General features: G+C 39.5%; 2 protein-coding genes across 7 annotated transcripts in view; both read right to left on the bottom strand.

The window, feature by feature from the left end:
* Nucleotides 1-647: 647 nt before the first annotated feature.
* Nucleotides 648-5,474, bottom strand: sdad1 (SDA1 domain containing 1). Of its 2 annotated transcripts, none has more exons than XM_026297507.1 (22): nucleotides 5,285-5,474; nucleotides 5,073-5,177; nucleotides 4,893-4,991; nucleotides 4,702-4,812; nucleotides 4,352-4,423; nucleotides 4,152-4,252; nucleotides 4,014-4,071; nucleotides 3,840-3,914; nucleotides 3,582-3,683; nucleotides 3,423-3,492; nucleotides 3,201-3,304; nucleotides 3,018-3,075; nucleotides 2,889-2,947; nucleotides 2,725-2,801; nucleotides 2,440-2,537; nucleotides 2,245-2,321; nucleotides 1,883-2,012; nucleotides 1,705-1,796; nucleotides 1,432-1,622; nucleotides 1,228-1,312; nucleotides 959-1,120; nucleotides 648-839 (listed from the first exon to the last, which is right to left on the bottom strand). In XM_026297507.1, exons 1-22 carry the CDS (start codon nucleotides 5,372-5,374, stop codon nucleotides 792-794), a joined length of 2,064 nt encoding a protein of 687 aa, XP_026153292.1. In that variant the 5' UTR covers nucleotides 5,375-5,474; the 3' UTR covers nucleotides 648-791. The 2 variants fall into 2 exon arrangements, with proteins under 2 accessions (XP_026153292.1, XP_026153293.1); XM_026297508.1 differs by having other exon boundaries at nucleotides 1,708-1,796.
* A 1,190-nt stretch (nucleotides 5,475-6,664) lies between these two features.
* ptpn13 (protein tyrosine phosphatase non-receptor type 13) overlaps nucleotides 6,665-27,610 on the bottom strand; it is a 38,072-nt gene continuing 17,126 nt past the window's right edge. For 2 of the 5 annotated variants that reach the window (XM_026297166.1, XM_026297170.1), the window contains 42 exons: nucleotides 26,472-26,564; nucleotides 25,029-25,125; nucleotides 23,981-24,137; nucleotides 23,038-23,112; nucleotides 22,747-22,918; nucleotides 22,240-22,390; nucleotides 21,977-22,115; nucleotides 21,668-21,820; nucleotides 20,982-21,164; nucleotides 20,698-20,857; nucleotides 19,847-20,264; nucleotides 19,056-19,162; nucleotides 17,998-18,051; nucleotides 17,444-17,533; nucleotides 17,147-17,254; nucleotides 16,878-17,009; nucleotides 16,256-16,725; nucleotides 15,745-15,876; nucleotides 14,510-14,603; nucleotides 14,346-14,431; nucleotides 14,104-14,272; nucleotides 13,413-13,627; nucleotides 13,215-13,313; nucleotides 12,752-13,122; nucleotides 12,522-12,660; nucleotides 12,239-12,394; nucleotides 11,728-11,899; nucleotides 11,387-11,597; nucleotides 11,149-11,234; nucleotides 10,998-11,059; nucleotides 10,753-10,908; nucleotides 10,310-10,475; nucleotides 10,054-10,143; nucleotides 9,820-9,926; nucleotides 9,675-9,730; nucleotides 9,486-9,583; nucleotides 9,015-9,163; nucleotides 8,838-8,928; nucleotides 8,394-8,731; nucleotides 8,074-8,289; nucleotides 7,937-7,999; nucleotides 6,665-7,836 (listed from right to left, as the gene is read on the bottom strand). In XM_026297166.1, coding sequence (XP_026152951.1) covers nucleotides 7,759-7,836; nucleotides 7,937-7,999; nucleotides 8,074-8,289; nucleotides 8,394-8,731; nucleotides 8,838-8,928; nucleotides 9,015-9,163; nucleotides 9,486-9,583; nucleotides 9,675-9,730; nucleotides 9,820-9,926; nucleotides 10,054-10,143; nucleotides 10,310-10,475; nucleotides 10,753-10,908; nucleotides 10,998-11,059; nucleotides 11,149-11,234; nucleotides 11,387-11,597; nucleotides 11,728-11,899; nucleotides 12,239-12,394; nucleotides 12,522-12,660; nucleotides 12,752-13,122; nucleotides 13,215-13,313; nucleotides 13,413-13,627; nucleotides 14,104-14,272; nucleotides 14,346-14,431; nucleotides 14,510-14,603; nucleotides 15,745-15,876; nucleotides 16,256-16,725; nucleotides 16,878-17,009; nucleotides 17,147-17,254; nucleotides 17,444-17,533; nucleotides 17,998-18,051; nucleotides 19,056-19,162; nucleotides 19,847-20,264; nucleotides 20,698-20,857; nucleotides 20,982-21,164; nucleotides 21,668-21,820; nucleotides 21,977-22,115; nucleotides 22,240-22,390; nucleotides 22,747-22,918; nucleotides 23,038-23,112; nucleotides 23,981-24,137; nucleotides 25,029-25,125; nucleotides 26,472-26,564 — 6,359 coding nt within the window. In that variant the 3' untranslated portion in view covers nucleotides 6,665-7,758. The remainder of the gene's footprint in view (nucleotides 7,837-7,936; nucleotides 8,000-8,073; nucleotides 8,290-8,393; nucleotides 8,732-8,837; nucleotides 8,929-9,014; nucleotides 9,164-9,485; nucleotides 9,584-9,674; nucleotides 9,731-9,819; nucleotides 9,927-10,053; nucleotides 10,144-10,309; nucleotides 10,476-10,752; nucleotides 10,909-10,997; nucleotides 11,060-11,148; nucleotides 11,235-11,386; nucleotides 11,598-11,727; nucleotides 11,900-12,238; nucleotides 12,395-12,521; nucleotides 12,661-12,751; nucleotides 13,123-13,214; nucleotides 13,314-13,412; nucleotides 13,628-14,103; nucleotides 14,273-14,345; nucleotides 14,432-14,509; nucleotides 14,604-15,744; nucleotides 15,877-16,255; nucleotides 16,726-16,877; nucleotides 17,010-17,146; nucleotides 17,255-17,443; nucleotides 17,534-17,997; nucleotides 18,052-19,055; nucleotides 19,163-19,846; nucleotides 20,265-20,697; nucleotides 20,858-20,981; nucleotides 21,165-21,667; nucleotides 21,821-21,976; nucleotides 22,116-22,239; nucleotides 22,391-22,746; nucleotides 22,919-23,037; nucleotides 23,113-23,980; nucleotides 24,138-25,028; nucleotides 25,126-26,471; nucleotides 26,565-27,610) is intronic. The other 3 variants (XM_026297168.1, XM_026297167.1, XM_026297169.1) reach the window with 3 other exon arrangements.

The raw sequence follows: 27,610 nt of genomic DNA, 5'->3' as shown, positions 1-27,610 counted from the left end.
CAGTAAATAACACTGGCATGTTCAACATGAGGCACTAAAGTAAAGTCATGTGCAAAGTAAGGAAATTTTTCACTGTAATTACAATTGTTGTACTATTATAGCCGTTGCTATATTGGCCAATAAAAACTCACCTTAAATTATACATTAACAAGTTAACACCCTGACCTGCTCCTATTTACTGGCACTCAGTACAATGTCTGCATATTTCTGCTGTACTTTGCAAACATCAACAACATGCACTGATCAACTCACACATCAGGACCAAACTGTGTAAATGCAAACTATGGTTTGGTATAGCCCACTGATTCCAGTGTACTAAAGATAAAGTAAGAACAATATGATCTTGAGGATATGCATTTATATTAAATTATGTCTTACAGGAACAGATCAGTACAAAGATTTTGCACAAAAAGAATTTATGGACTTTGTTTACACTTCAATGATGATACCATTCTCTCTTAATTTGTTAAGGTTATGAAATTACACCTATTATACCACTATAATGAAATTACAGAGATAAATTATTTTCTTATAATTTAATTTGTGATGAGAGGCCAATCATCAGATCTATGGATGCAATGAGATGTAGAAAAAAGATTAAGAAAATGGTGTAGTAAACACTATTGGTAAAAATAACATTCACACAGTTATCCAAAAAAAAGTTTATTTCAGAAAAGTGTGAATCTATGCAGTTCATCCACATTTAATAAGATATAGTTTTACAGGAGGGATGTATAATAATTGACACAGTCAACAATTAGATGTAATGTCCAGCATTATCGCCATGTGTCCTACTTGTACTGCTTCCTCTTTTTCAGGAGTGCATCCCGTAGAGCAAGCTGGGTAAGAAAAACAAAATATTTTTAGTTGAAAAGCAAATATATCCAATGAAATGAATTCAGCCCTAATGAAATACATCAGTCCATTCTGACATGTGTACCTGATCTACATAACTTACCTGTTTCTCTCTGAAGGAGCGTTTGCCTTTACTTCTCACATTTTGACTGTGTCTCATCATCATGAAGTTCTTCTTCCTCCTCTTCTCCTTATTGGACGTGCTGGCATGTGGATTCAGCTTGGTCCGCTTCTTGACAAACTCTTTGCGATCAGTTCGACCTGCCTGGAAAATCGAACACGTCATTACTTCCTGTGATAATATGCAAACTGCTCAGGAATGAGTCTCTCAGAGCAGTTCAAATTACGATCCAGTTACAGTGAAGGTTTTACCATTGCTGTTGCCAGGCGTGTCTCCTTGTCCGTTTTTGGTTTCTTATGCAGCTTCTCAATATTCCTCAAGGTCAGCAGCTCCCCTCTGAAAGATTTACACACAGAGGCCTCAAAACAGAGAACTACACATCAGTGTACAAAACACTCTAAAGACAAATTCATTCTTGCAAATGTTATCATTCTTTAAACTCTTTGTTTTCTGACCTGTTGTCACCCTCATCATCAATGTCCACATTCTTCCTCTTCTGGCCCTTGCCTGGTGCAGCATGGACTTCCTTGGCCATCTGGACCAGACGGATCTTCTTGAAGTCATCTTGAGTGAAGAGCCTGCTGCTGCTGACTACTGCTGCTTTGGCTTTTCTTTCCTCAACTGGTATGCTCTGAAGCTTCTCCGCCTGACACAAAACGACATTAAAACAAAGTTACTGTAAATAATTAGACCTCAGGAATTGATAAAGTTGTGCATTTTATCCTCACTGCCTCTCCTGTGTCTTCATCAGATGAGTTGTGAACGTCCACCCACTCCCCATCTTCGTCATCATCACTCATACTGGCACTCTCCCAGCCATCTGTCCAATAAGAAAATACATACTGTTCTAATCAAACCAGCCAATGTAATCAGTTATATGGATCTAATGATAAAATATCTGCTGACCTTCATCCTCTGCTCCCTCTTTGTTCTCCTCCTCCACCTCCAGGACTTCAGCTCCAGGGATGTAGTCTTTGACCTCAAGCTCTCCATAGTCTTTGACCTTGGCCTCTGCTGATGCCTCTGTGGGTTTGCCCTGCACAGCAAGAATCAGGGTTTATAATTAAATAACTGTAGCTTTGACAGGGTTGGATTTTGGGCCTATTTATTATACTTTAGTCTAATGTTTGTTTTTTTTCTTTTTTTGTTACTGTTCACACATAAATTCATTTTGACCATTCTCTATAAACAGACTCCTGACCATGTCTTACTTTACATAAAGAAAATTGTTATTTATATTGTGTCTTAGATAATCACACTCAGCTCACCCTGTCCCTCTTGTGCAGCATCTGAGGATTAAGACTCCTGAACAGCTGGATCAGTCCTCTGGCAGACATCATCACATCTGAGGCAAATACAGACAGACATGCTTTTGTGAGTCAACTCAGTTCCTATAAATTAGTGCATTTAGAACCGTGTCAGAAGTGCAGCGGGAAGAAAAACAGGCAGTAACAGTCACTCACTCTTGTCTTTGTGGGTCTTATACTGGGCAAGGTCTTGCAGCAGATCTTCAGTGATGGCGAGCGGACAGCGGCCTGCCACCTCTTTTATGGCATTAATACTAGAGTACAACAAGAGGAAAACTTCACTAAAACAATAAAGTAATACTATGGAATTGCAATTACCGAAGTGTATAGATTTGTAGTGTTTTAATAACATTTTACACAATATACATTCACTTATATTTTAACTTTGGATAACTTCATCCAATAAGTAAAGGGGTAGAAAATCCAACTGTGGCTTCTTACCCCACAGTCATGACCTCCCCAGAGTTTCTGTCTGTCACAAAGTTGTTGGCAATGCTCATGATCACAGGTTGAATGATCTGCATGAGAGGAAAAGTGCTGGGTTAATGGTGTAAAAAAAATCCTGTATTAGTGAAAGTTGAGTTAATCTGTAGGTTGTGATGTACCTCAGGAGGGACAAGTTGGTGAGAAGCCTGGGCAGCACACAGGAGAATCTTTGTTACCTCTACAAAGACACCAGATGATTAGGAACCAAACAGAAATCAACTGCACCTAACTGTGAGTTATGTTTTTACCTCTTTGATGGGGCTGAAGGAACCTCTGGATGAACGGATAAAAATTGAAGAGGAAGAGCTGTGGAGGTAAAAGAACACTAAGTGCTGCATGTGATTTAAACATTTCAACCAGATCTTATTTATGCTTTTATTAACTGTATGCTGAGTCCAATGTAAGAAAAATCAAAAAGAACAGTCACTTACTTCATGGATTCCTACAAGTCTGGATATGAGCTCCATCATCATAATCTTCACCTCGAAACGCTCTTTAGAGTCTTCTAACTGCTTCAAGAGCTTTTCTGAGAAATCTAAAAAAAAAGATTTGAAATTGAATTTTTTTTGGACGTTATTGTAAAACCAATTAACGTGGACAAATTCTTCGCACTGGAGTTGTTTTTCTGTGTTGGAGACGGCAGGTGCACCTACCTTGAGGATCATGAATTAGGTGAATAGCAGAGAAATTAAACACTTCTGCTTTCTTCTTTTTCTTGTGTTTCTGCCCAGATAGTACGTGAGGAAAGAGAATTAAAAGAGCAAACTCAATGTGTTCGAACATATAGCAACACAAAAAGTAAAGTAATGTACCTTAAGGACTTTCATTGCCTTTTCCAACTTCTTCTTGTTCTTAGTGGTTTTCTTGCCAGTGGAGAATCTCAGCTTCAGGTCTCGAGCTGATGGTCCTTCAGTCTGGAAGACAAAGACTGTTTCTTAAAAACTGCAGAGAAAATCAAAATGCCATTTGTTTCCTTGTGTTGCATATAAATTATAACTTTGCTTAGAATCCTTATACTCTAGACGACAATAAAAGTATCCTTCCTTTAAACACTTTATTTTGGTACTTGCCTCTGATTCAGAATCACTCTCATTTTTTTCATCTTCATCTCTGCCCAGGAAGAATTTAAGACCTGCAACAAGGATCTGAAGAGTGGAAGAATCAGGGATGTAAAGGCTTTCTGCTTATTCAGTACTGTCACTTCAAAGAACTGCTATCAGATGGGGAAAAAAAACAAAACATACCTTTGTCACCTTGGAGAAGCATGCTGTTGTAATAACATTGACTGTTTTGGCATCGTTCCTGTGACACAAAATAGACAAACAGGTCAAAGTAATGATGAAAAATAACAAGTTCTTGTCAAATAAACGCTGCACACCCACCATATGTTCCTTTTGTACAGCTCCACCATCACGTCTAAAGAGATCTTCGCTGCAATGGGATTACTGTCTCTGAGCATGGTGTACATGAAGTTCTGTAATGTCTGAATCACACAAGATTGCAAAATAAGTTGCAATAAGAAGCTGCTGTATTCAAACAGTCCAGCGTGAAGTACAGGTGACTTGTGCGTAAATGTACATACCGAGTTGACCTTGTTGTTCTTGTGCTTAGCATTGATGTTTTTGATATCTGTTACAATGTGTGTGTACAGTGTCTGTGGAGAGAGAGAGAAGCAAAAGTTATATATTGAATCAGTCAGTCAGAAATGGTTAATTTAGAAAGGACTGAAATTAAAATGCTGCATTTTTGACTGAATACACAAAATAATTGCCCTCTACCCCAAACTACTACAAACAGGTTCCCGTCTCTTACAATAATTCAATATTCTCTTATAATTGCATGGTAAAAATCTGTCCCATGATGAGACTGTGGCTGGTGCAAAGGAGAGGAGAATCTCTCTGCTGATGCCATTTCAGGGCCAAGCGCTCTAACCGTTCTAAGCAATTTGTCGTGACATCGCAGCAACTCAAAGAAGAGCTCCAGGAGGCCAGAGGGGTCGATCAGATCTTTATTCCTCAGGAGAATCAGCGCTTTACAGAAGGTCTAAGGAAAACACACAGAAACAAGCTTGTCAGTGCCATATGAGGAGTCGACTTCCCCCGTTAAATCACACACCTTCTTACCATTCTCAGGTCTGGCTGGAGGACCGTGTGGTGACTCAGTAGTAGCTCTGACAGTTCCTGTGGAAACGTCGACAGGTGCTGCAGGTAGCAGTGACCAACCTGTGGGACAAGAGGAGCTTTATCTCAAAGGTACTGATGTAAGTTAATCCACTTGAGAGTCAGGGAGAGAGAGGCTGTTACCTGAGCAAGAAACATGACCAGGTCTGCCAGCTCCCTGTTCGGCTTGTCAGGCTGCAGTTTGAAGATCTGTACATTGGACTGGTAGTGTCGGTACTGCTGCAGAAACTGACGAAAACAACAAGCACTGGTACGTCTTTGCTGCAGTAACTTACAGTGAAAACACTCGTCAGCATGCTAATCGGCTAATCGGCTAATCGGCTAACAACACTTACCTCCTCTACGTACGACTGAGGATCTCTCTTTATGAGATTCTGCAGTTGTGGCAAATTGTTGGGCAATTTGTTGCTTTGTCGCCCGGACATGATTTAAGACGACTGTGAAAATATATTACCAAAAAAATAACTAGTAATTTTTACAAGGCAAGCGTGGCCAATGTGTAGGCTGCCATTGAACTGGCATTAACGTCACATCCGGATGAGTCTGGCTACTTCCGCTGGACGTAAAAGCTGACTTTTTTTTTGCGGAAAAATTTGTGAACTCCAGACTTTTGTGTTGTTTTGTGTTTTTTTTTAAATGCAAATCTGAATACCCAACAGGGCATTTGTCAATTCAACGCGAATATCGCAAAGACGCGCTCAGGGATTTTGTGTTAACTTGAATAAAGTATTATCAGTGCTAGAAGAAACTTACTGAGATCCTTTACTTAAGTAAAAGTACAAATACCAGAGTGTAATAATACATTTTTACAAATAAAAGTCCACATTTAAATATTGACTTAAGTACAAACGTATCGGGGCCAAGTACACTATAATATGCTTACAATATAAAGATCTGAAGATATAAATTAAATGTATTTTCAACTGAAATGTAGTAAAGGCAAAGTAAGAAGCAGCAGAAACAGAAATACAGAAACATAAAAGATAAGTAAATGTACATAGTGACTTTCTACCACTTTATATAATTTTGCAGTCTGCAGTGGTGACATACCCTTAAGTAAATAGTAAATAGTATTTTAGTATGGTGCATCCACTACCATGTTACAGTATTGGATGATTATGACGACTGATGTATTCATACTAGCATTTTGCTTTTCTAGTTGATCTTAGAGGAGTTTTTTTTTTTTTTAGTCGACAACAAACCATCTTAGAAGCTGATGATATATTTTGTCTCTAAAATCTTAATCTGTAAAAGTACAGTACCTGCTGTCAGATAGAGAAAGTGGAGTAAATGTAGTTTCTCCAGTAAATTTAGCAGACTACCTTTTACAGTATGAGTAATAATCAGTTACTTTACACGTTACATTTAGCTGCTCACTTGGCTCTCACAGGTAAGGCATTTACAAAATATAGTGAAATCTGCATGTTAGTGCAGTTCTTTATAAGTGTTTCTGTAACCATAAAAGCGCTGTCCAACATAAAGAGCAATATGGTCTTTATTTTCTTTAACTGCGCAGCTGAACAGCCATTAAACTATCATCAAAGGGGTTTGGAAACATGCCATTGTTTCCGGATTCACTTTAGAGTGACACCATAATGATTTTTGGCACCACGTGGTGGTGAAATTGGTGTAAGACGATCCATGTCTGAGGCAACACCTCATGTTTACTGCTGTAATATATTGGGTCCATCAGATAGCTTAAGGGTTTCCACTCATTCAGGGCAATTGTGTTTAATTATTACATACAGCAAAAAGACACAGTAACATTGGCACCTGTAAAATATGCATTCCAATGCAATAGCCAGGCAAAAACATACAATGTGAATATAAATAGTGTTTGTTGTATCATCAATTTGAAGCCAGGGTTTGTTTTTTTGTCATTATAGTGTAAGATATTTAATTACTTGGTTGACAAAATAACACTCATCCCTGTAATACAAAAACATAATCACAACCTATAGCTGAGCTTCAAATGTACCAAAGAATATGAGCTTCATAACTGCATTACTGTGCCATCACTTATGTGGTACTGATTGTATAGTGTTTACTGAGCATTCTTTCCAATCTAGTATCTAAGCTTATGCAGCTCCAATAGTTGCTCTTGCTTCTTAGTGGTTTTGTTAGTTAAACTTGGTAATGATCTATTAGGTTAACCTCTTTACACAGCATAGATGCTAACAATAAGGCAGACAAATGTTTGCTAAATTGCGATCTGCAGTGAAATGACAAAAGGTAAAAAAAAATTTAGATTTTTTGAAAATGAAACTTTCATCTACATAACATTTAAAATGTATCCAGTTTAATTTTCAAGAGATGAATATGTACACTTTTAATTTCATCATTAATCTAAGGCAGTGAGCAATTACTGTATAATAGATTTACAGAGCAAATACTGACATAGTATTCTGTCAAGGCATGTTCCAGCATTAAAATAGCATTTAAAATACACAAGTACAATTTTGTTCCACATAAAATATGAGCTCATTGATCACTTTCATAATTATTTGAGAATATCCAAAATCCTGCAAAAAAAATTAAGTGTTCTCTTGTAGGTGACCATAAGAAATACAATCAGCAGTTCTCATAAATGCATTCAAAGGGAGTAGCAGCCAAAGAGAGAGAACTCAAAAAGCAAACATAAAAATATAGACTTCTTTAAAGGATTTACTCTAAAAGGAACTAAATATTTTCAGGCATTTTAAAAACATGTAATTTGGCACTTTCTGCCTGTGTCAACTCTGCTCCATTTTTGTTTTGCTTCTGTGAAACAGTCAACCAGCCTCTACACAACTGCGATATGTGGCTTCTGCTAGCCTGACATGTTTTCTTCTGCTTGAAGGCATCTGAGGACATAGAGGATCACTTGATAGCAGAAAATATATTGGTCCTGTAAAAAAAATACAAATGTGAGAACATGTGAGCAAAAGAGCTGTGGTGTCAAAACTGTTAGGACTTATTAAAAAAAAGAAAGGAAACATTAACCTCACCTCTGTTTGGACCATTCCCTGCCTCTGAAGTCTCATGGTTCTTACGACATCTGAAATATCAAACTACAAAAAAAGCTATTTAGATTGGAAACATCCTGAACAATAGAGATACAAACAAGATTAAGACTGATACTTACATCAGCATCTTTACTGATGAGACCCAGAACCACATCTATGCAGATGAGGGTTCCTGATCGGCCGATGCCTGCACTGCAGTGTGTGATTATAGGTCCTGATCGATGAACGTGCCTCATGTAGGAAATGAAAGTGAGCAGCTGCTCAGGTTGTGAAGGTGTTCCATGGTCTGGCCATCCCGTGTAGTTGAGATGAGTTACGTACTGTACTTCATTAGTCTGAGGAGGAAATGTGTGCATTAAGTGTATATCTGAGTTTGAGATGAAGAGAGTTTATTTGTTAAGTTTAAATTATCTCAGAGAAAATCTATACATATTTTTACCTGCACATCTTTGACTTCGATGAGTCGGATGACAAAGTGGTCCAGATACTGGTCTTTAATCAACATGATCTGTAACCTGTCGTCCACCATCTCTGCTGTCCTCCTGGTGTCCGGCCAGTACCGCTGACATTTCACTTTGCCCCCCTCCACTTCCTGGGTCATCATGGCGATCACATTAGACTTCTGCTCCCAGACCATTTGCCAAAAGTCACCCAGTGTGGTGGGTAAAGGTCCCTGACAGGCGATATACATGAAGGACTCATCCTTCACTGGCATCTTGATGAAGTTGGCATTGATGTAACCCCCGTCTTTGCCGAGTACAACTCGAGTTGTGTCGACTATATACATACAAAAAAATATCAGATTTGGTGAAACTGACTTTAAGGCCTCTAAGTTTCCTGTTGTGAGATAAATATGAATCAACACATTTGTGACATTTCTTACAGGGAACAATATTCTTGTAGCGATTCTTCTTCTTGTTCTCCTTCGTCTGTCCTATTAAGCAGTCATCCAGTGGCTGGAGATTTTGAAGATTCTGTCAACAAAGAAAACAGATGTTCATTAAAATCCACAGAGTTACAATTAATTCATTAAGCAATGAAATTCAACATAGATTCTTACTTCAAACTCCTGAAATGGGACTTTCTGCTCCAGAAGCCCCCTCATCATCCGGACCACAGTGTTGAGCTTTGAGCCTGTATACTGGCCATCAGGGACCACCCTGACCAGGGGCAAAGAGGTCAGCTCATCCTCTGTGATGATCGGCCCATCTGGGGAAAGACAGAATGATGAGAACAATGAATACAGGAGCAAAATTACAAGCACATTCAAATTTTAAAAGGTTAAACCTTTGGTTAATGTTTACACATGCTACGTATATTTTCTACACCTAAACTGGTCTGCTATTAAATAATGTTTGTCTGACTTATGACTTTTATTACTTTCTGTACTTTTTACTCCACTGTAACTATTTAACAAATTAAGTGTTAAAATCAAGATCTCATTTGCACTCCCCATCTGGAAAATTCCCTTTCCCTTGTCATTTTAATTATCACTGAAGAATGAACATTTTTAGAGTCAAATTAAACTCACCATGTCTTGATTTGGAGTTCATGTTTTCAATTGGCAGTTCATCGCTTCCCCATGTGATTTCATCTTCCTCTGGCTGCCCAGCAGTCATCTGCAGATAGCTGTGGATTCGAAAACAAAAACAGAGAAGAGATGTGAATGTGTTCATAATTCTAGATGTGATGGGTTTATATCAAAAAAGCAAAATCTTACTTTTCATTCCCTGGCTCGTCAACACTCTCCTCTAGCCATTCCACTTTCCGGGAACTCTAATTATTTAAAGATCCAAACATTAAATTAGATATAACCAGCATATTGCTTCGTACAGTCTGGTGGGCCTGATGGGTTTGATTTGTACCTCAGGGGAGTCTTCAGGTAAAGAAGAGCCATCACAGTCTGTGTCCTCAGAAAAGTCTGCGCTCTGCTCCATCTCTCTTTTCTTCTCTAGTGGACTATCATCATAGTCTATGAAACATGGAAATTTAGTCTAGTTAATGAAGTTTATAATTTGATTCACAAATTGAATTCAAAATAACAATATTGCTCTGCTGAGATTTTCTGTGCATTTTCTAGCATAAGCTGTATGCTCTACCTGGTGGGGGTATGGGAGGTAAGCTGCCAGATTTCAGCTCATTGTGCAGAGTAAGCAACTTAGCCTTCACTCCACTGTCCTCACTCAGATCTGAAAGCAGCATGGAGGGGACAGGTTAATGACTTTCCATTTCTGATTTTGATTTAACCTGTTAGCAACGTATTTTTTCCTACTGACTTAGATTTTTGTAAAGCAACTACCAGACAAAGTGTGTCTACAAATCACTAGAAATGCAATGTTCTGATTGTCCTGGTACCTGTGTTTCCATTGCACTTGTCAGAGTTGACGGGCAGATAGCTCAGGTATGCGTTTGGGTTCTGGTCTGGTGGTCTGGACACTACAAGGTGCACCAGGCCTTTTGTTTTCCGAATGGTGGTGACAGCTTTAGCGTGGGACACACCCGTCATTACTTCTTCATTCACCTGCAAAAAAAAAAAAAACAGAGGCGTGATTTTTGTCTCAGAACATCCAGAGAAACTGAATTTAACAAATTCACAGTATTTAACACGTGGGCCACAAAAAACAGAGCAGACACATGTAGCATTATAGTACACAACTGACCTAATTAAACATTCTGTAATATTTGCACTAATAAATATAAAACGCATGAGAGAAAATATTACAGTAAATGAGCAATTTGCATTTATAGGAGTACATTTGACCTCTGGTCCTAAGCAGCAAATGTCAAACAGCACTCACCTTCAGCAGCCTGTCTCCCACTTGCAGCTTGCCTGTGGACTCTGCTACTCCTCCTGGTGTGATGGACTTGACAAAGATCCCCCTTTCACCTCCAATCACGGAGAAACCCAGACCTCCAGACTGTGGCTTCTCTAGATCCAGGTTTATGATTTCCTCCTGCATATTCAACAAACAAATGTGCAATCACCTATACTGCATGATTCAAATCTAAGCAATAAAATAAAAATGTATTTCTTTAAACTTACTTCTAAAGGACAAAGTGCTGTGAAAGAATCTGTATCTCTTGGATCTTCTCCTTCAAGAAACCCTTAAATAGAAAACACAGCTGCAGTTAAATGCCAAAGAAAAGACACAACCAGGCTGTCATAGGTGGGCCCATCAAGATCTGAAGCATACCATTCATGCTGGATGAAACCTCTGTGCCAATGTTATTGTTGAGAAAAGACACACTTTTCTGGCCAGGAAAAACAGGCTTTCCATCCCTTTCAGCCCCAGGAAAAAAGACAGACCAGTCAGTGAAATGATGCTCCATACAGTATCTAGAGCTAAAAATAAGCTTTAGTCATGCCAGTGTGATGAAAACACTGAGTCAGTACCACCTAGGGTATGTATTAGTCTTGTCAGGGCAGACTACCTTGTGGCCTTCAGTGTGAGGTTGTCGACAGAGAGTTCTAAGAGTCTCATGTTCTCACTGAGAGTCAGGTCCTGGGTTGGAGCACCATTGATGTAATGGATTAGATCAAGGGGCCTCAGGCTTCCCTCCTCAAAGGCCAATGAACCAGGCAGGATCTCTTTCACAAACAAGACCCCATACACACTGTCACTACCACCGCCCAGTACCAAACCTGGGGATTGGGAGAGAAGTACAATTACATCTCATTTCTAATTCCCATTGTACCAAACTGGAAGCTTTGCAAGACCAGCAGTGAACTGAAATTATGAGGTTTATATCCTGTAATCAAGGCTGTTTCTTACCCAGGGGTTCATGGTTGCCCTTAAAACAAATGTCAGGCAGCAAGTGGGCTTCAATGGGCGGCTTGGGAACCTCCAGGACCCTCCCTACCACCAAATCAACCACCCGAGGGGCAGCACGCACAAGACTGACCACTTCAGTGTGGCCCATATCGCTTACATCTGTGTTGTTCACCTGTGGATAGAAAAGAAAGTGTTCTGTTATGGATTTAAATGAATACTTAAACAATTTGGGGAAAAAAATGCCCATTTGCTTTCTTGCCAAGAACTGTATGACAAGATTGATACCACTCTCACACCTGTACTCTAAAGACAGAGAGAGAGATTTGCTTAGCTGCTTAGACAAAGACAACCTTGTTCTTTCTAAAGTAAGATGAATATCTGACTACCAGCAGCAACAAATTTTACTAATTAAAACATTAAATATTGTTTAACATGAACTCTTTGGGTAGAATGAATACACCAACATCATCTCAGATGAGACCAAAATGTGGGAAAAGGAATGATTTCATACCATAATCATTCTGTCCCCAGTCCTCAGTCTTCCATCCCCTTTGGCTGGGTCCTCGACAATGTCATGGATGTAACAACCATGATCATTTCCTTTGGTGAGCCTAAAGCCCAGGCTGCCTTTTTCTGACTTCATCAAGGAGACCCTTAGCTCAGCTTCCTATCAACGCAGAACAATCTCTATTATAGGAATTTAAATTGGTCTGAAGATTATTTTAGGAACACAATACAGGCACATCTTGATTACCAACTTCCTAACTCGAGAGATTATCTTTCTCACTACTTACTGGGATAAATTCCTCCATGTCCTGTCCATTGCCGGACACAGTTAAGTTTAAGGGCAGAGGCAATGGAGGAGGCAGAGGGTCTGGACTAGGGGCAGAAGGAGAGGACATCAGATTAGCTGTCACAGGGGATGGAGGGTGCCTGCCGAAACAACCATAAGCACAGGATTACACAAGACATCAAAAATCTAAACTCCAATGACAAAACATTATTTTAACTTTGAATCAGGTACCTCTTGCTGAGGTCTGATCTTGTTATTGACAGATCTGGGGAGTAGAAGGCAGAGTGGATGGTGTCATCCAGGTGATCAGTGCTATTGTAGCGTCCGAGGTTGCTACTGGGGGTCTGGTAAACACTATGTTCCCATCTGCTGTGCTCCAGAGAGCTCGGACTGAAGGCTTCTTCCACTTCCTCATCACCGTCAGTACTGTCACTGTAGCTGTTGCGTCGGACGGGGGTTTTGAGCAACAGTCTCTCCAGGGCTTCTTCCACACGGCCCTGACCCCTATTGCTTTGACTATCTGGAGGGGAGGTGGTCCTGCCAATGCTGAGGCTGGGCTCTGTCTGGGTCACTGGCTCTTTACGTGGTGACGGCATGGGTGTCTGGGAAGAAATTAATTCTGTTTAAATTAAGCTATCAACCACTACTGGTACAGCAATGAGAGGCAAAAAAAGAGTATTATTTATTAACTTACCAAAGCTGAAGTGTCCATCTCAGGAAGAATACCGTGTTCAGGTCTGCAGAGGAGCAAAGTCACCTCCTGTCCTGTTCCTCTTAAAGCTGATATCACCTCCTATGTGCACACGAAGTAGAAGATGCAGACAGGTTAAATTATTGTATCACACAATGTATTATATCGAGCCATGACCTCACAAAAAGGTATCTAACTCACATGTTGGGAAAGCCCTTTGAGGTGTGTTTGATTGACTTGCAGGATGACGTCACCCACGTTGATGCGATCGCTCTCTGCAGCTGGTTGGCCAGGAAACAGCTTTTTAACCCGCACCATGCTGGAACCAGGGGGTTCACCAGGGATGTTCTCCTCTCGGCTAAAACTGAAACCCAGCCCTGATGTGTTCTTCAGCAGACACACCTCAAACATATTATCTACAGAGACAAAGTCATACATTTGAAATAAAATCTCATTATTTTCATTCTCTTATCGTGTCCAAACATCACTAATGATGAATGATTAATGGTAATACCATGCTGTGTTGTAGCAATGAGCAAAATGTGAATTTAGAAAAACACTACTAATCATAGATATTAACAGAAACTAGCAGATGTTGTGGCTACTAATGAGAGAGCAGTTACAAAAGACAAATGTGTCTAGTACAAGAAAAGAAGTTTAATGCTGTTCTTCATCCAGAGCAACCAGAGCTCTGAATAAGGCCTGTATATAAATGGTTGTACACACTTGTTCATTTTCTCTGTTTCGAGAGAAACAAAGGTCTACCTAAATAATCAGTTTTTCCTGCTTAATTTCATTACCACCCTTGTGGACTCATGGTTTGGGAAAAAAGAATAAATGAGCCTAGGTTTTGGTTGAGATTCCTTAATGGTATAACATGATGATGCCTCACCTTGTGTGACAAAGCTGTACTCTGGTTTTTCTTTGACATCCTGTGACTGGTCTTTGTTCGTAGTTTGGTCTCGGTCATTGCCAGCAAATGGTGGAGTGGACTGAGGGGTGAGGGGAGCATGAACACTGTCTGCAGGTGGATGACCCTTCTCCAGCAACAAGTGCACTATCTGAGACACACAGGCAATTATTTACTTACAGTTAGTGGCCAGCAGGTTGTACATAGTAAATGTCATCCCTTACCTGGCTAGTGTCTCTTAGGGCCTCTACTGCTTGCTGATGAGTGGCTCCCTCCAGACTTTTTCCATTGACAGCCACCACACGATCACCTGAGCACAGGACAGACACAGAGCAGTTACGACAAAAAGAGTCTGGTTTGCTTGTAACACCAGTGTTAACATCATTACCTTTCTGTATCCTTCCATCAAGCTCAGCTGCCCCTTTTGGTATGATGCCTTTGACATAGATGCCTCCATGTCGGACAGTTGTGTTTACTCCACCCTAAAGAACAAACATACCTATTAGTGTGAATAACCAAGAGGGAAAACACTTGCTTGTGTATTATTTATGGGGGTTGATGGAACATGTGGAGGTTTTTTTTCATTTGCAAAATCAAAAATGCTTCATCAAGTTCAGGAGTAACATGTTGGCACATTATGGATAGTGTACTATTGTTATAAAAAGTATTTGAAAGCCATTTTCCCTGAAGGTAATGTTGTAGTTTGATGACATATGTTTTGTGCGTAGTTTTTGGACTTTACCATAGATCACTGTTGTATATGTCTGTGTGAACAACACACAACACCTGGCCCAGATATGGGTAGGTGTTGCTAAACAGTTTATATACAGTAACATCCTGGTGACACTTTTTTTCAAAAATGTAATTTTCAGCACAGCCTCAGATGCCAAATCCATAATGCTCCTTTGCTTCAGTGCTTTGTCCTGATTTTATCCTTCTGTGGCTTTGAATGAGTTCTTAAATTATATCCGATGCAACATTTAAACAAAGCACGTCGTTGCACATAATTTAGATATAAATGAAAAAAACCCTCCACTGCAATGTTATTGACACCATTACTGAAGGGGTTAAATCCAAATAATCAGAGACGATGTGTATTTTTGTTTAGCATCCATTTAGTTACGACAGCCTTGATAATGGGTTTGTTGTTAAGGTGAATTTCAAGGTTATAACACACCACTCAGTCAGTTTCAGTTTGAACACAACTAATTGACAGCAGCCCTGGTCTGAAGACACTCAGTCAAGTAATTTGTTATCGTTATCCTTCCTCAAGAGTAAAAGAATGCATGCTAATCAATAAAGTAGCGAAAATCCCTTAAAAAGAAAATTATACTCTAGTAAATCAGAGTCAGAGGCAAACGTAAAGTCAGCCACAGAAAGCTCATGAATCAGTACTGTTTAAACTGTTCATGGTCTTCACAGTGAATGTTCTAAAGATACTGTGTGACTTTATTTGTTTTTAAATCCTTATTGATTAAAAACATTAAAGGTAGCATGCAAAAAACAGCTGGGTGAACAACACAGCATTAAGATGGCAAACCAAACCAAGCAACACATAAAAACACACAGACATCAGGGACAGGATGAGGGGGGAAAGGGGCAAAACAAAGAGAGGGTGAAAACCTTGCCGAACAGTACCGTGACACTTATGCCCAGGCTGCTGTCTTTTTTGGACAGCTCAACGTCAAATAGTTCTCCAGGATGGAGACTATTGACCCCTTGGGCATTACCATTTAAATTTTCCATGATGTATTCCTGTAAACAGAGAACAGGATATTAAGTTGAATTATAACAAGCTGGAACATGCAGAAAGAAAAAGGGATTAAGGAAGAGTGAAGAAGCTGAACTAGGTAATGCTGAGAAGAAAGTAACAGATCATACAGTCATAGAATAACATGCAGTGTAAAGGGTAACTGCCTTGCATTGACAATGTAAATGCAATGATAGGCAAAGGTTATATACAACAGTTAGTTTAGCCAAGCATCCAACAGGCAATATGTAATGCTTGTTTATGGAAGAAACATTCGTATAACTTTTGTTAATTTTGATTCATAGACTTCCAAATACTATATAAGAGAGTGTATAAAAGCTACAAATCCATTTACACCAACGAATTCATAAACAAAGGCCGCACCTTTTTGACCATAAATTTCTCTTGACTACTGGAGAAAGTCTCCTCATCCATGTCTGAATCCCCCCTGTCAGAATGTTCAGAAACTTTGGGAGCTTCTAACATTTTAGCTTTTCTAGTTTTAGGTGGCAGAGCTGGTGGTGTTGGATCCAAACTCATGTTAGGTTCATTTCTATGACGCTGGGCAACTGATGCAGCTGTAGCTCTTTCTAGGTACTGCTGAACTCCATTAGCAGGGGGCTGACTGATTTTAGTGACACTACTAGTCCTGGAGTCTTTAGAGCTAAGGCTGGAGGGCTGGTGAGCTGGGGAGGAGGTGGATGATGGTGGACCAGCACTGTGAACTGGGCTGGGGCTTCCTGTTCCCGCATGCTCCTCTGACGAAGCATCAAATTCTAGCTCTCGTCTCTGGGTTGAGTTAAGCGACTTCAGTGAAGACCTGGCCTGGTAGGGAGCATAGCCTGAAAGAGATTCTGTCCAAACAAGGAACAGGTATAACAATATTAGTATTTAAGTGTAAAAGTAAGAGAAACCCCAAAAAAGCACTTTATACATATCAAGGAAGAAAAACAACATTCATTTTACACATTGCAACATCAAATGACATTCATTTTTCTGCTTATACCTTTGTAAAGCCTCTCTTTGGGCTGTGAAACCACCAGAGTAACATCGTCAGGAGCATTTTGAAGGATATCAACAGTGGCAGCATGAGAGAGCCCGTCCAGGTTTATATCATTCACTGAAATCAGTCGGTCACCTGTATCAACATTACAAATATTATGCACAACCAAAGCTACAATGAAGTATTATCAATTATCAGAAGCAAACAACAAAATGCACCATACAGTGACTACCCATTTGAGAGGAGGAGGACAGCAAGAGACAGGGGCCTACCAGGTTTGAGACAGCCACTGGTATCAGCAGGACCTCCAGGAGTGATGGAGCTAATGATCGTACCAAGATCCATATGACCAGAGTTCTCCCCTCCTACAACCTGGAACCCTAGAGAGTACAAAGAGACGTAAACACAAAACTGGTATATATAGTATATACACACATTCAACACAAAGTATCTGGAGAATACAAACGCCTTAAATTAAGTTTATAATTATATTTGTCAACTTTGACAGGTGATATATGGCAGAAGCAACAGCATGAAATTGAGTTTTTATTTTAGGAAACTGCTCTTACCCAGGCCATATTTCACATCTTTCTTCAGGTTTACAGTTGTGATTTCTCTCTCTGGAGACGGCAAGGCATTAAGCTTTTTCTTGAGTGAATCTGTGCAGCACAGACACAAGACATTTGTTATTTTTACTGAAAGACCTTGTATTTGTGCCTTTATTGCTGACTGACACATGACGGTGTAATTTCAGTGAATTAATTTGACAGAATTTGTCAGCGCTGTTGGCTAATGGGCCTGAAAAGATGGGCTAAGCTAGGATAAAAGGAAAGGTCACGAGTTTGGTAGCAAGCATGAATGGTATTAAAAGTATTAAATGTTGGGACAAGGCCAGAGTTCGGTTTTATAGCCAGACACCACTAAGAGGACACAGACTCAATTCTGCATTATATAATTTGTGTGCTGCATCAGGGTCAGCATATGGTTCTGCAAAGGATGACTAAAGATGTTCCAAAAAGAGTGATGGTGCAGAGCAGAGTATTTCCTGTATTTGCTTTAAATAAATCATAAATAAATCATGGATGCACAGTGTCTGTGTGTTTGGGGAAACTTCACTACCTACCATTAACAGAGGCTGGGGTTGGAGGTGGGACAGAGGAGCTGTGCATACTGACCCCTGGAAAAGAATCACAACACAAAGGCAAGGCCAAGTTTTAGATTGATGCATTACATAGAACTGCATATCTGCCTCTCTGTCAATTTAAAAGCAATAGAATATGAACATGTTTATAGAACAAACAGTATCATCAGTTATTACTAAGTAAATAAAATATCTTAGAATTATCCACAAGAAAGATCTACAGATCATACTGCAAAATGGAGTATTTATTGCAGTTAGTAGAATTTTCTCCCTTTCCTCAATTCGAACCAATGAAAAATGCTTTTAAGACCAAGTGCTTTTCTTCTCTCATTCACTGAATCCTAGAGGTTACTAGAAGTTGGTTTATATCTATAATCTATCTACATAATCTAATCTAATAATCTATATAAATATCTGTGCACAAATCTATTGAGCATGCCTCTAGTAACAGGCTCTTTATTTTAGGTCAAACTACTTTAAAAAGTGAACAATTTTCTGGTTTCCAATATAGATAGTGCATATTCACACCAAGAATTGTGACAAACAATGAGTGCAACTGCAATTACATTTTGTAAATACATGTTGCCAGTTTTATAAAAGCCCTATAATGGAAGTCAGCCACTGCAGCAACAATAGTACAAATAAAAACAATTATGCAACACTAAATATGCAAAGTGTTGAATGTAAACTGTCCCACCTGCTACTTACTGTTGACATACCACAGTGTGACCAAATGTATTAGCACCTACTCTGGTTCTCCTGCTTTAGATCTTACTGTTCATCTTCACAACTTACCACATTTGAAATTGTGAAATACTGCTACTCTTAGTAAGAATGGTGTTTGTGATCAGAAGCAGCTGAATCTGAGGCATTCAAAAGATTTAATACAGGTATGTGATTTTGCAGAAGCCTATGTAAGAGCAGCAGCATTTGACCATGCACAACACGCACACACACATTTATATTTCAGCTGAGAATTCTGCACTACTCCTGTGCTTTGTGTGTGAATGGCATCATCCCACACAGGTTAGCATCCTTACCTATGACATATGCTTGGCCAGTATCCTCTATGGATGAAGTGTCGGATTCTTTTGTAGACTGGTTAGGGCTCCAGGCTGGGCTGCTATGGGACACTGTGCCAAGTGACCTGAGAACAAGAAAGTAGAAGCAGAGAATATCTGTAGCCTGGAGAGGAAACCTTCGTCACCTAACTGGGCTGAGTAACCAAAAGGAGACAGAATGTAAAAATGGTATGTTCTGCTGCTCGATCATTCCAGTTAATAATGTTTAGGCTTGAGGGTTTTTATATGTACTGAACCAACTCCACTCATCAGGCACCTCAAAAGCTGGCACAAGGGGGAGCAAGTGGCACAAAATTATATTTGTTATCAGTTACAATAGGAACACACACTGGTGTGTAACAGTCACACAAACAAAAGTGAAGACACACGGGGCATGTTCACCTACATGCAAAGACCACTAGAGAGTTAATTAGAGGCTGGTAGTAGAGTTTTCTGTGTAGTGTAGGGTCTCTATAGTGTTTGGCAGAGCTATAGGCCCAGTAACAAGTTCTCACTTAGTAACCTCGTTCTGTCCTGAATTGAGCTTAGAGATAAACGCTAAGAGATAACTAAAAAGCCCAAGATCCCAAAGTCATAACTGAGCATGAAAAGAAAAAAAAGATTTTAAATGACTAATTATATTTTATATTATTATATTATAGTGTTGTCTAGTTTGATGGATGGGATAGTAATGACATACCAAAGAAATAACATCTGCATATTTGGAAACCAGTCTGTTTGATGTAAGCGTTTCACTTCTTTCAACTCACCTGCCCTGTTGGTGTGATAAGGAGTCCGTTTCTGAGCTGGCTCGCTGGTGCTGCTGGAAGTGGGAGGCCGCCTGGTTGGGTTGTGGCTGATTTAGTCCGCTGTGTGACTGGCCACGATATGACTCCGACTCAGGCATCTGTCTGAGGTTCTGATGGGAGCGGCTCATTAACCGTGGATTGGAAAGAACTGGGGAGGCTGCTGGATTGAAACCCGGAAAGTGAAGCTCATCTTGGACTAAAATTGGGCCAGATGGTGCCTTATTAAGTGCCACCTCTGAGTAGGAGATCCTCTTCAGGTGGTCTGGGTTAGAGCGTGTGGATAAGCTGGGGGCAAGGTAGCCTGGGCTCAATGGCCTCCCTACAGAGTCTCCAGTCCGAGGGTCAAGGGAATACTGCAAACTGCTCAAGGGGCTGTTCTCTGATTACCAGCAAGAATGTGCACAACAAAAAAACAATTAGAGAACTGTTAATGATAATATACATGTTAGTAAAAAAAAACAAAAAAAACAAACAAATTCGAGATGTTGACCTGTGTCAGTCCTCAGTAGTCGTAAGTAATTACTGTCTATACGTAGTCTTTAGTAATTAATGTTTTAATATTCAATATTCATAGCTCATGCTGTGGCCAGTCTTTGCAGTCATCTGCTTTATAAACTAGTTAAGGCTTTGTGTCAGCAAACCATTGTAACACAAATAAACAAAAATAAACCAACAGTTAAATATCACTTGCACATTTCATTGACACAGACAAAAATGTGCAAAACTTAACAAACAGAGACATCTTCATTATTTTGGATGCACACATTTTTCTTAACCAAAGAACATATATCAACTACTCATTTTAATCCTACCTAGATCCTGCAGCTCCTGGTTGTTTTGGCGGGCCTTCATCTGTAGGTGGAACTTGTGCTGATCAGAGCAGAGCTGTAGTAGATACTGACAAGTCTTGCTGTCTGCCTGAAACTGGTGCTTAATCCCATCTGATGTGTTCTGAAGGCAAATCTTCTTTTTCTTCAGAACGACAAGTTAAACAGTTAAGTGAAAGTAAAGATCACCCAGGCTTATTTTATAGTAAATAAATAAATTTTTAGAGTAACTTGGTTTTATTTCCGACTATACAAAGACAAGTACATACTGTAAAGGAAATCTTCTTTGTCTCCCTCCAGGGGAACCTTAGCACCGGGGTACGATTTCCATTAAGCACCTCAAAGATTAGCACCCCCTTGGAATAGACACCAAGCATGATTCCTGTCTGAGACCTCTTCTCAGGAAGCACCCGATGGAAATGGACTCCATACTCTGTCAACCTCTGACTCACCTTTAGGACAACGAATAGAAGGAGTCTTAAATTCTCAAAAACCCACATTACTGAGGTCAGGTTAAGCATGTCAGTGTATATTGAGACAGAATACTGGAACTATTCAGTGGGTCAGTAATCCAATATGAGAGCACTGATTCTTATCCGATTACATACAACATGATTCAGTTTTGTTTGTTGACATAAAGCAAACAGTGTTGCTTTAGTACACTGTAGTAGTGTTTGTAGTTAATGCAGTAGTAGAAGTCAACTATAGTCTTGAATTTGCTGTCAAACACCTGCTCAAATGTATTAGTTCTGCCAAAGTAAAATCTTGCATTTAACACCTGCCAGTTTGTGCACTTGAAACATTTATCATGTTTGCCAAAAAAATAAACTCTTTAGTGCCAAATTTCTAAAAAAAACAAATGCCAGATGTTGCAATAACTGAAACTATTTTAGTACTTTTTCAAACTATCTAAAACGATATAAACATGATTCCTGTACTCTTTGGTCTTGCTGACCTTGAGGAACTCAAACTCTGCTTCTGATTCAGATGCTCCATAGTAATTGGTATGAAGTTTTGGCAGCTCCTCCTTGATGGTTGTCTGATCCACCTTATCCAGAACAGACATTGGCAGGTAGTGCTCCAGTCTGAAATAGGTCTTCCCGTAAAGCTAATAAACAGAGACACCATTAATTTGAACCACAATTAATCATGACATACAATACGTAGACCACTGAAACAAATAACTTATTTACAATTCAGTTTACAGCAGTATTTAACTGTTAGTTGACTAATAACACACTGATGTATTACAGACATTGAATACCTCAGGTTGGTAGTCACTGAATTCAGCCTGAAGTGCCAGTGAAGCCAGCAGCATGGCATTTTCTGTGTCACAGCGCATCCTCTCCTCCAAGATATCCTTCCTCAACTGTAGGTAGTACTGATGTTTGGTCATAGCATGCCTGTTATCCACATAAAAGTAGGTCATCTTACACTCAACATACCAACACTTGAGTAATTCTCTGTAAACAATGAAGCCCAAGTTTCATTCTAAGTTCCCAGCTAATAACCAAAGTATCAACTTACTGTATGAGGTTGATATCATCAAGAAAGAATTTGATGCGTAAGAAAAGGTTAAATGGCACATCTGATTTCTTTTTCTTAGGATCTTCCTTCCATCCCTCAGGGGCCACTTTGGACAGTTTGGCATCAGGATCAGCGAAGAAAAACTCATTTTCTGTGAGTGTGATTTTTAGGAGATGAGGGGGAGGGATAATTGAGAGGATTTGAGCAGGAATCGATCAGTGAACTCAAGCTGAGATAGACTGTGCATCTTTGAGATGTCAGGTGTAGCAAATAAATTGAAATTGAAATATCGTGAACCTCTCCATTAAAAATGAATTAAACCTAATTTATTTCACATGCAATGTAACAATTTTATACATTTTATTCATTTTTTCGATAATATAGTTGAAGGTTTTTCATGAGCAATAGAGAGGTCCTGCAATGTTTTCTTATTTCTCAATATTTTCTTATGGGTTTTACGGTCAATGTCAACTTGTGCAGTGGCTGTTTAGGTGCAACACACAGTACCTCTGAGGTATGCTAGGCCGAAGAGGTGGTGCTCCACAAGCCCGATGTGGGCAACAACCATATCAAGAACGTCTTTACACACTGCCTTGATATCACAACTCAGCTCCAGTTTCTGGCCATTCAGCAGCACCACACCCACCTTCCTCTGCATTTCTTCCATCTTTCCACGTTTCTTGTGTCCAGAAAGGAAACAAGAGGGGTGTAATGAATGCCAAATGGGATCTAAAGCAGTTTCTGTGACAACACCCATGGATACATTGGCGTAAAAGAGGCATAAATTTACATCCTCACCATTATTGAAGATGGAACAGATAAAGCAACACAGGGCTCACTGGCCATCTTCACAAATTCAGGCCCATGGAAGATCTGTCATTGTGAAGATAAAATATAGTTTTTATTTTCCAAAATGTTTAAAGATCATTTTCAACCTGACTCTTCTTTTCATATATTTTTTTTCATCACTTGTGAGTGCTGATTTATGATACAAAACTTCTGTAATATGCATGCATGACCAACTCTGAAAAACATTTGAAATGCTTGCACTGTTTAAATCATGTGCTAATCATGAAATTTCAATGACAACAGTTTATGTGACGTGTTTGCTCTCATACTTCTTTGTTGCATTTCTGTTGTAGTCAAGTCACACTAGAAGTTGAAGAAAAATGACTTAACTTTAGGTCTTTCTTTTAAACTGATTTGAAACCCCCACATCTGAAAGGACATCAATTTAAAATGTATGACCCACTACAGCAAACATGTCTCACCTTTGTAAATATAATTAAACTAACAGGGTTTCTAAGAGATGTATAGAATTAGAGGTTTACTGCTAAAATCAACAGTTGCTGTTTACCACTTTTGCACTTGATAGTCAATAAGATGAATCACGCTGTACTTAAAAAAAGGGTGACATGAATTATGTTTTCTAGTCAGCAGTTTGCATTTACAGAGCATCCAGTGAGCACAATATCAACAACCGAGTTGCCAATGCAAATTAAAATTGTAGCACCATCGTCAAGTATAGCAATATAAACAAGCTTCAGGCAAATGATGGAGAGATGTGTAATTCCACTGCACTGTGTGTTGAAATGATGTAATTTGTTAACTTTCTGGAGTTAAGTTTTGTATGTACATAAATGTGTTAATAAATAATAATGCCAGTGTAAGTGCAATGATCCTTGATGCCCACAACATTATGAACATTCTCCCTGAGCCTGAGGTTATGAAGTGTACAAACCTTGGACTTGCGGAGAGGTAGGGGGTCATCTGTGGGGTAGAGATTGGCTCTGGACAGCCTGCTGGCCAGGTGGGCCTGAAGCCGCTGCACCTCCTCTTCCTGCTTCTGCAGGAGCAGCTCAGCTCCGACAAGACCTTCATCATCCCCTTCATACTGCCTACAGGGAGGAGAGGAGAGTGGCATCAGAGCAGTCCGACACTGTGAAAATGTTTCATGAAAACAAATGCAACTTGCAGAATGCTACTGTTAAATGTCTGATGTCTTGTGAATCTTTTATTTACTGACTTTTTTGCGTATGTCATGACAGAAAGACATAAAAGTAGCAATGAGAGGGAAATATGTCAAACAAAACGTGTTTATATACAAAACATACAAAGTATTAGCTGACTGTTTCCCTCTAATATCATGGGAAAACAAGTACTCTGTGCTGTGGGACAAAACCTGGTCTTTCTGTGAGCGAGCATAGCAACAGCAGCCAGTTCAGGTCTGTAATGCCAGAGATTAGAGACAGAGAGTGCTGAATGGGGATGTCACATTAAATGATATCACTAGTGCAGCATGGGAGTGCCCCTGGTGTGCTAAACCATCTGTATGTGGGCCAGAGGGCGGTTGAGCTTCATCTGTGGAGGTTTTGCGATGAAGGTGAACAAATGAGCAAGTACATACAAACCTTCTGATTTACACTACAGATGATTTATAATGTGTTGACGGATTAGGGCAGAGAAGCTACATAACACTACACATGCCCATGTACTGTAAACCAATACTTGTTGCAAAAAAAAAAACAACCTGCTGATATTCCTATGTATTTTCAATTAGAGTGACTCAAAATATAATTCAAATGAAAAATCTAATCAAAAATGCTTTAAGATGAGAGTGACTCTCATCTTAAAGCATTTTTGATTCTGCAGGGCTCTGTAACATCCATTATGGCACAGATTTGTATATGGATCAACTAATTAATAGCTGTATGTTGACTAATAAGCTGGTCAGGGGTGTAACAACACTGCTATCTTGTTTGTTAAACAGTGTCCTGTATACACGTTACCTGTGTCTTTGTGCATTGTGTGTCAACGACAAGGCATCGTGTTCAGATGAAAGTGCAAGCTGGGAGCTGTACCTCCTCACCTCACTCAGCTTCTTAGCTAGAAGAGACATGGGAGTATGAGTATACACTAACACAAAGGAGTAAATTTTGTCTTTCACATAAACATAATCAAACCCACACCTCTAGATATAGACACCTACACTATGCTGCAAATGTACATGCATGAACATGTGATGAAGGAGGTGGAGTAGTTACCAAATACAGAAATCAGGTCAAATCAACACTACAAATAGGATCTCTTGTCCTGTGTTAAAACTGTGGTAAAACACCACTTTTACAGCAAAGGTATGTATCACACGATACCAAAATATACTGCATCAAGTATTCCCTCATTTAGTCCATATAAAGCCATTCAGTGTCTTTGAGGTCCTGATGTACCACATGCTTTGGTTAAAAGAACTGTCTTTTTTGGAATATGTTTAATATATTTCAGGCATTTTTAAACAAAACTGACAATTTTCCATTGGTATGTAAAGTCTCCACAGCTGTTTGAGCTTAGTGCTAAACCTTTATACAACAATCCAACCCAGGAAGATGGAACATTAGCATAAGCTCAGCTCAAATAAGCATATTATTGAGGTTTGTTCGCTCTGTCTCCTGCTGTAAGATAGGATTCTACTGGCAGTCGCCTCAAGTGGTTCAGGCCTCTTTCCAGACCCTGATAACTTTCCACACAAAGTATCCTAAATCAAAGGTCTCCACACTCTCTGCTTTCTTTTTTGTTCATTTCAGTGGGACATGGCTGACTCCATATTCACTATGAATTGAGGTAATACAACTCACACAACAGAGGATTTTCATAGTTTTGTACCTCATGTTGAAACCTTTGAGTCTCAGAGTTGTGTTCAATACTGCATCCAGAGTAGGTCACTGTAAAAGTTCCCACGCTCTTCTCATATTGCAGTCTTATCTGTTTTATTGCACAATTTCATTTTGCACTCAAAGTACAAGGAGGGTATCTTGTGCAATCCTACATAGTTAAGCACATAATCTTATTCCATTAGCAGCGCCAGGTGAGTAACAGCAGCAGTCGACCTGGATACAACAAAACGACATTTCCAGTGCCTCGCAGAAAAAAAATGATATCTTTCACCAGTGGTTTTCAATTCCAGTCCCAGGTCCAACTAGTGTCTCCATTTCTGATTAATTTAGTTTTGTAATGGAAATGTTATTGATGGACTGAAATAATTTTGCAATGTTGATAACAATGCCCACAGTAGTTTTTAACTTTTACTTGTGTTCCATGCACAGAGGCGTTCAAGTGTGTGCTGCACCTGATAAAAGCCAGAACACACAAACCACATAAAGTAGTATACCACAGAAGCCTCTATAATAAACAAACAATGAGGATAATATTAAAGGACGCTCACAAGCATCTTTTACCTTGTCTGTAGTCTGGATCCGAGGATGTTACTGAGGGGCTTTCACTGGATGAACTGTAATCACTGTGGTACCTCTGGTGGGTGTGAACTGGGTCTGAGGGAAGAGAAAAACAATCAGATCTGCTTTTATAATGCTATAATATGCAGTATATATGAGAAAGACCTATAAAATGTAACCTTCATGCACATTAGATAACTTAAGATTATGATATGGAGTTATTATATGCTGTTTGTTTGTGAGGGATGAGATGAAGCTCCTTATTCAACTTCACAAAAACAGAACTTTACAATGGTTGAACCACTTTTTGAGAAGACTTGCACATGTGAACGCAAACACAAGACACTGTTGCGAACACAAGCTACTGTTTTCTTTCACAGGACTTCAAATCTTAGTTAGTCTAAAGGTATCTCAATCAACTGGTTTGGTTGCCACAAACCACATGACACACAAAGTGGGTATTAGTCATGCTGTTGGTAAACAGTCCTAATGAAAGAGACAATGTAACTACACTGAAAGGCAGCATCAACGCAAGTGGCATGCCTCCTGTCAGGTTAGGGACCTTTTTGTTGAGAGCATAATCTTTTGTTTTGTTTAACTGGGTGAACCACAGCAAGTACAGACCAGCTCACCACAGTTATTTACTTCTTCCAAATCGGTGCTTCATGAAGTCAGTAACGAAATGAAATTCTGTGGCAGCACAGGAAAACAACATAAATACTCAAAATAGCTCAAGTCCGAACCTAATGTGTCTAATGTGTTTTTCTGCCTTGTTCATAAAACTCGAAAGTCCTGCTCTTCAGTATCAGCTGCATAGCTTGAATGAATGGCATTCCCCAGTCAGTGCTCAGGCATTTTCAGCTCAGAGGTGTTTCACAGTGAAACAGACTATTCCTTGTAATGATATCCATCTTATGTAAACATCGCGAGTAAAAATGCATTGTGGCCCAGCAGGACTGGTCACTGTCACTCAAAATAGTTCTTGTGCTGGTTAATGACTCATAAGTCCCTTTGACACAGTGTCCTCTGGATTAATAGGTACAAAGAGAAGTATTTTCTATGTCTTGTACAATTTACCATCTTAGCTTTACCTATGACAGACTTACCCATTTAATAAAAGAGCCAAAAAGACACATTACACC

This window comes from Mastacembelus armatus, chromosome 12 (genome assembly GCF_900324485.2).
Source record: "Mastacembelus armatus chromosome 12, fMasArm1.2, whole genome shotgun sequence".
NCBI classification, from domain to species: domain Eukaryota; kingdom Metazoa; phylum Chordata; class Actinopteri; order Synbranchiformes; family Mastacembelidae; genus Mastacembelus; species Mastacembelus armatus.
The sequence above is the reverse complement of the archived record's forward strand: the minus strand, read 5'-3'. Positions and strand labels throughout refer to the sequence as shown.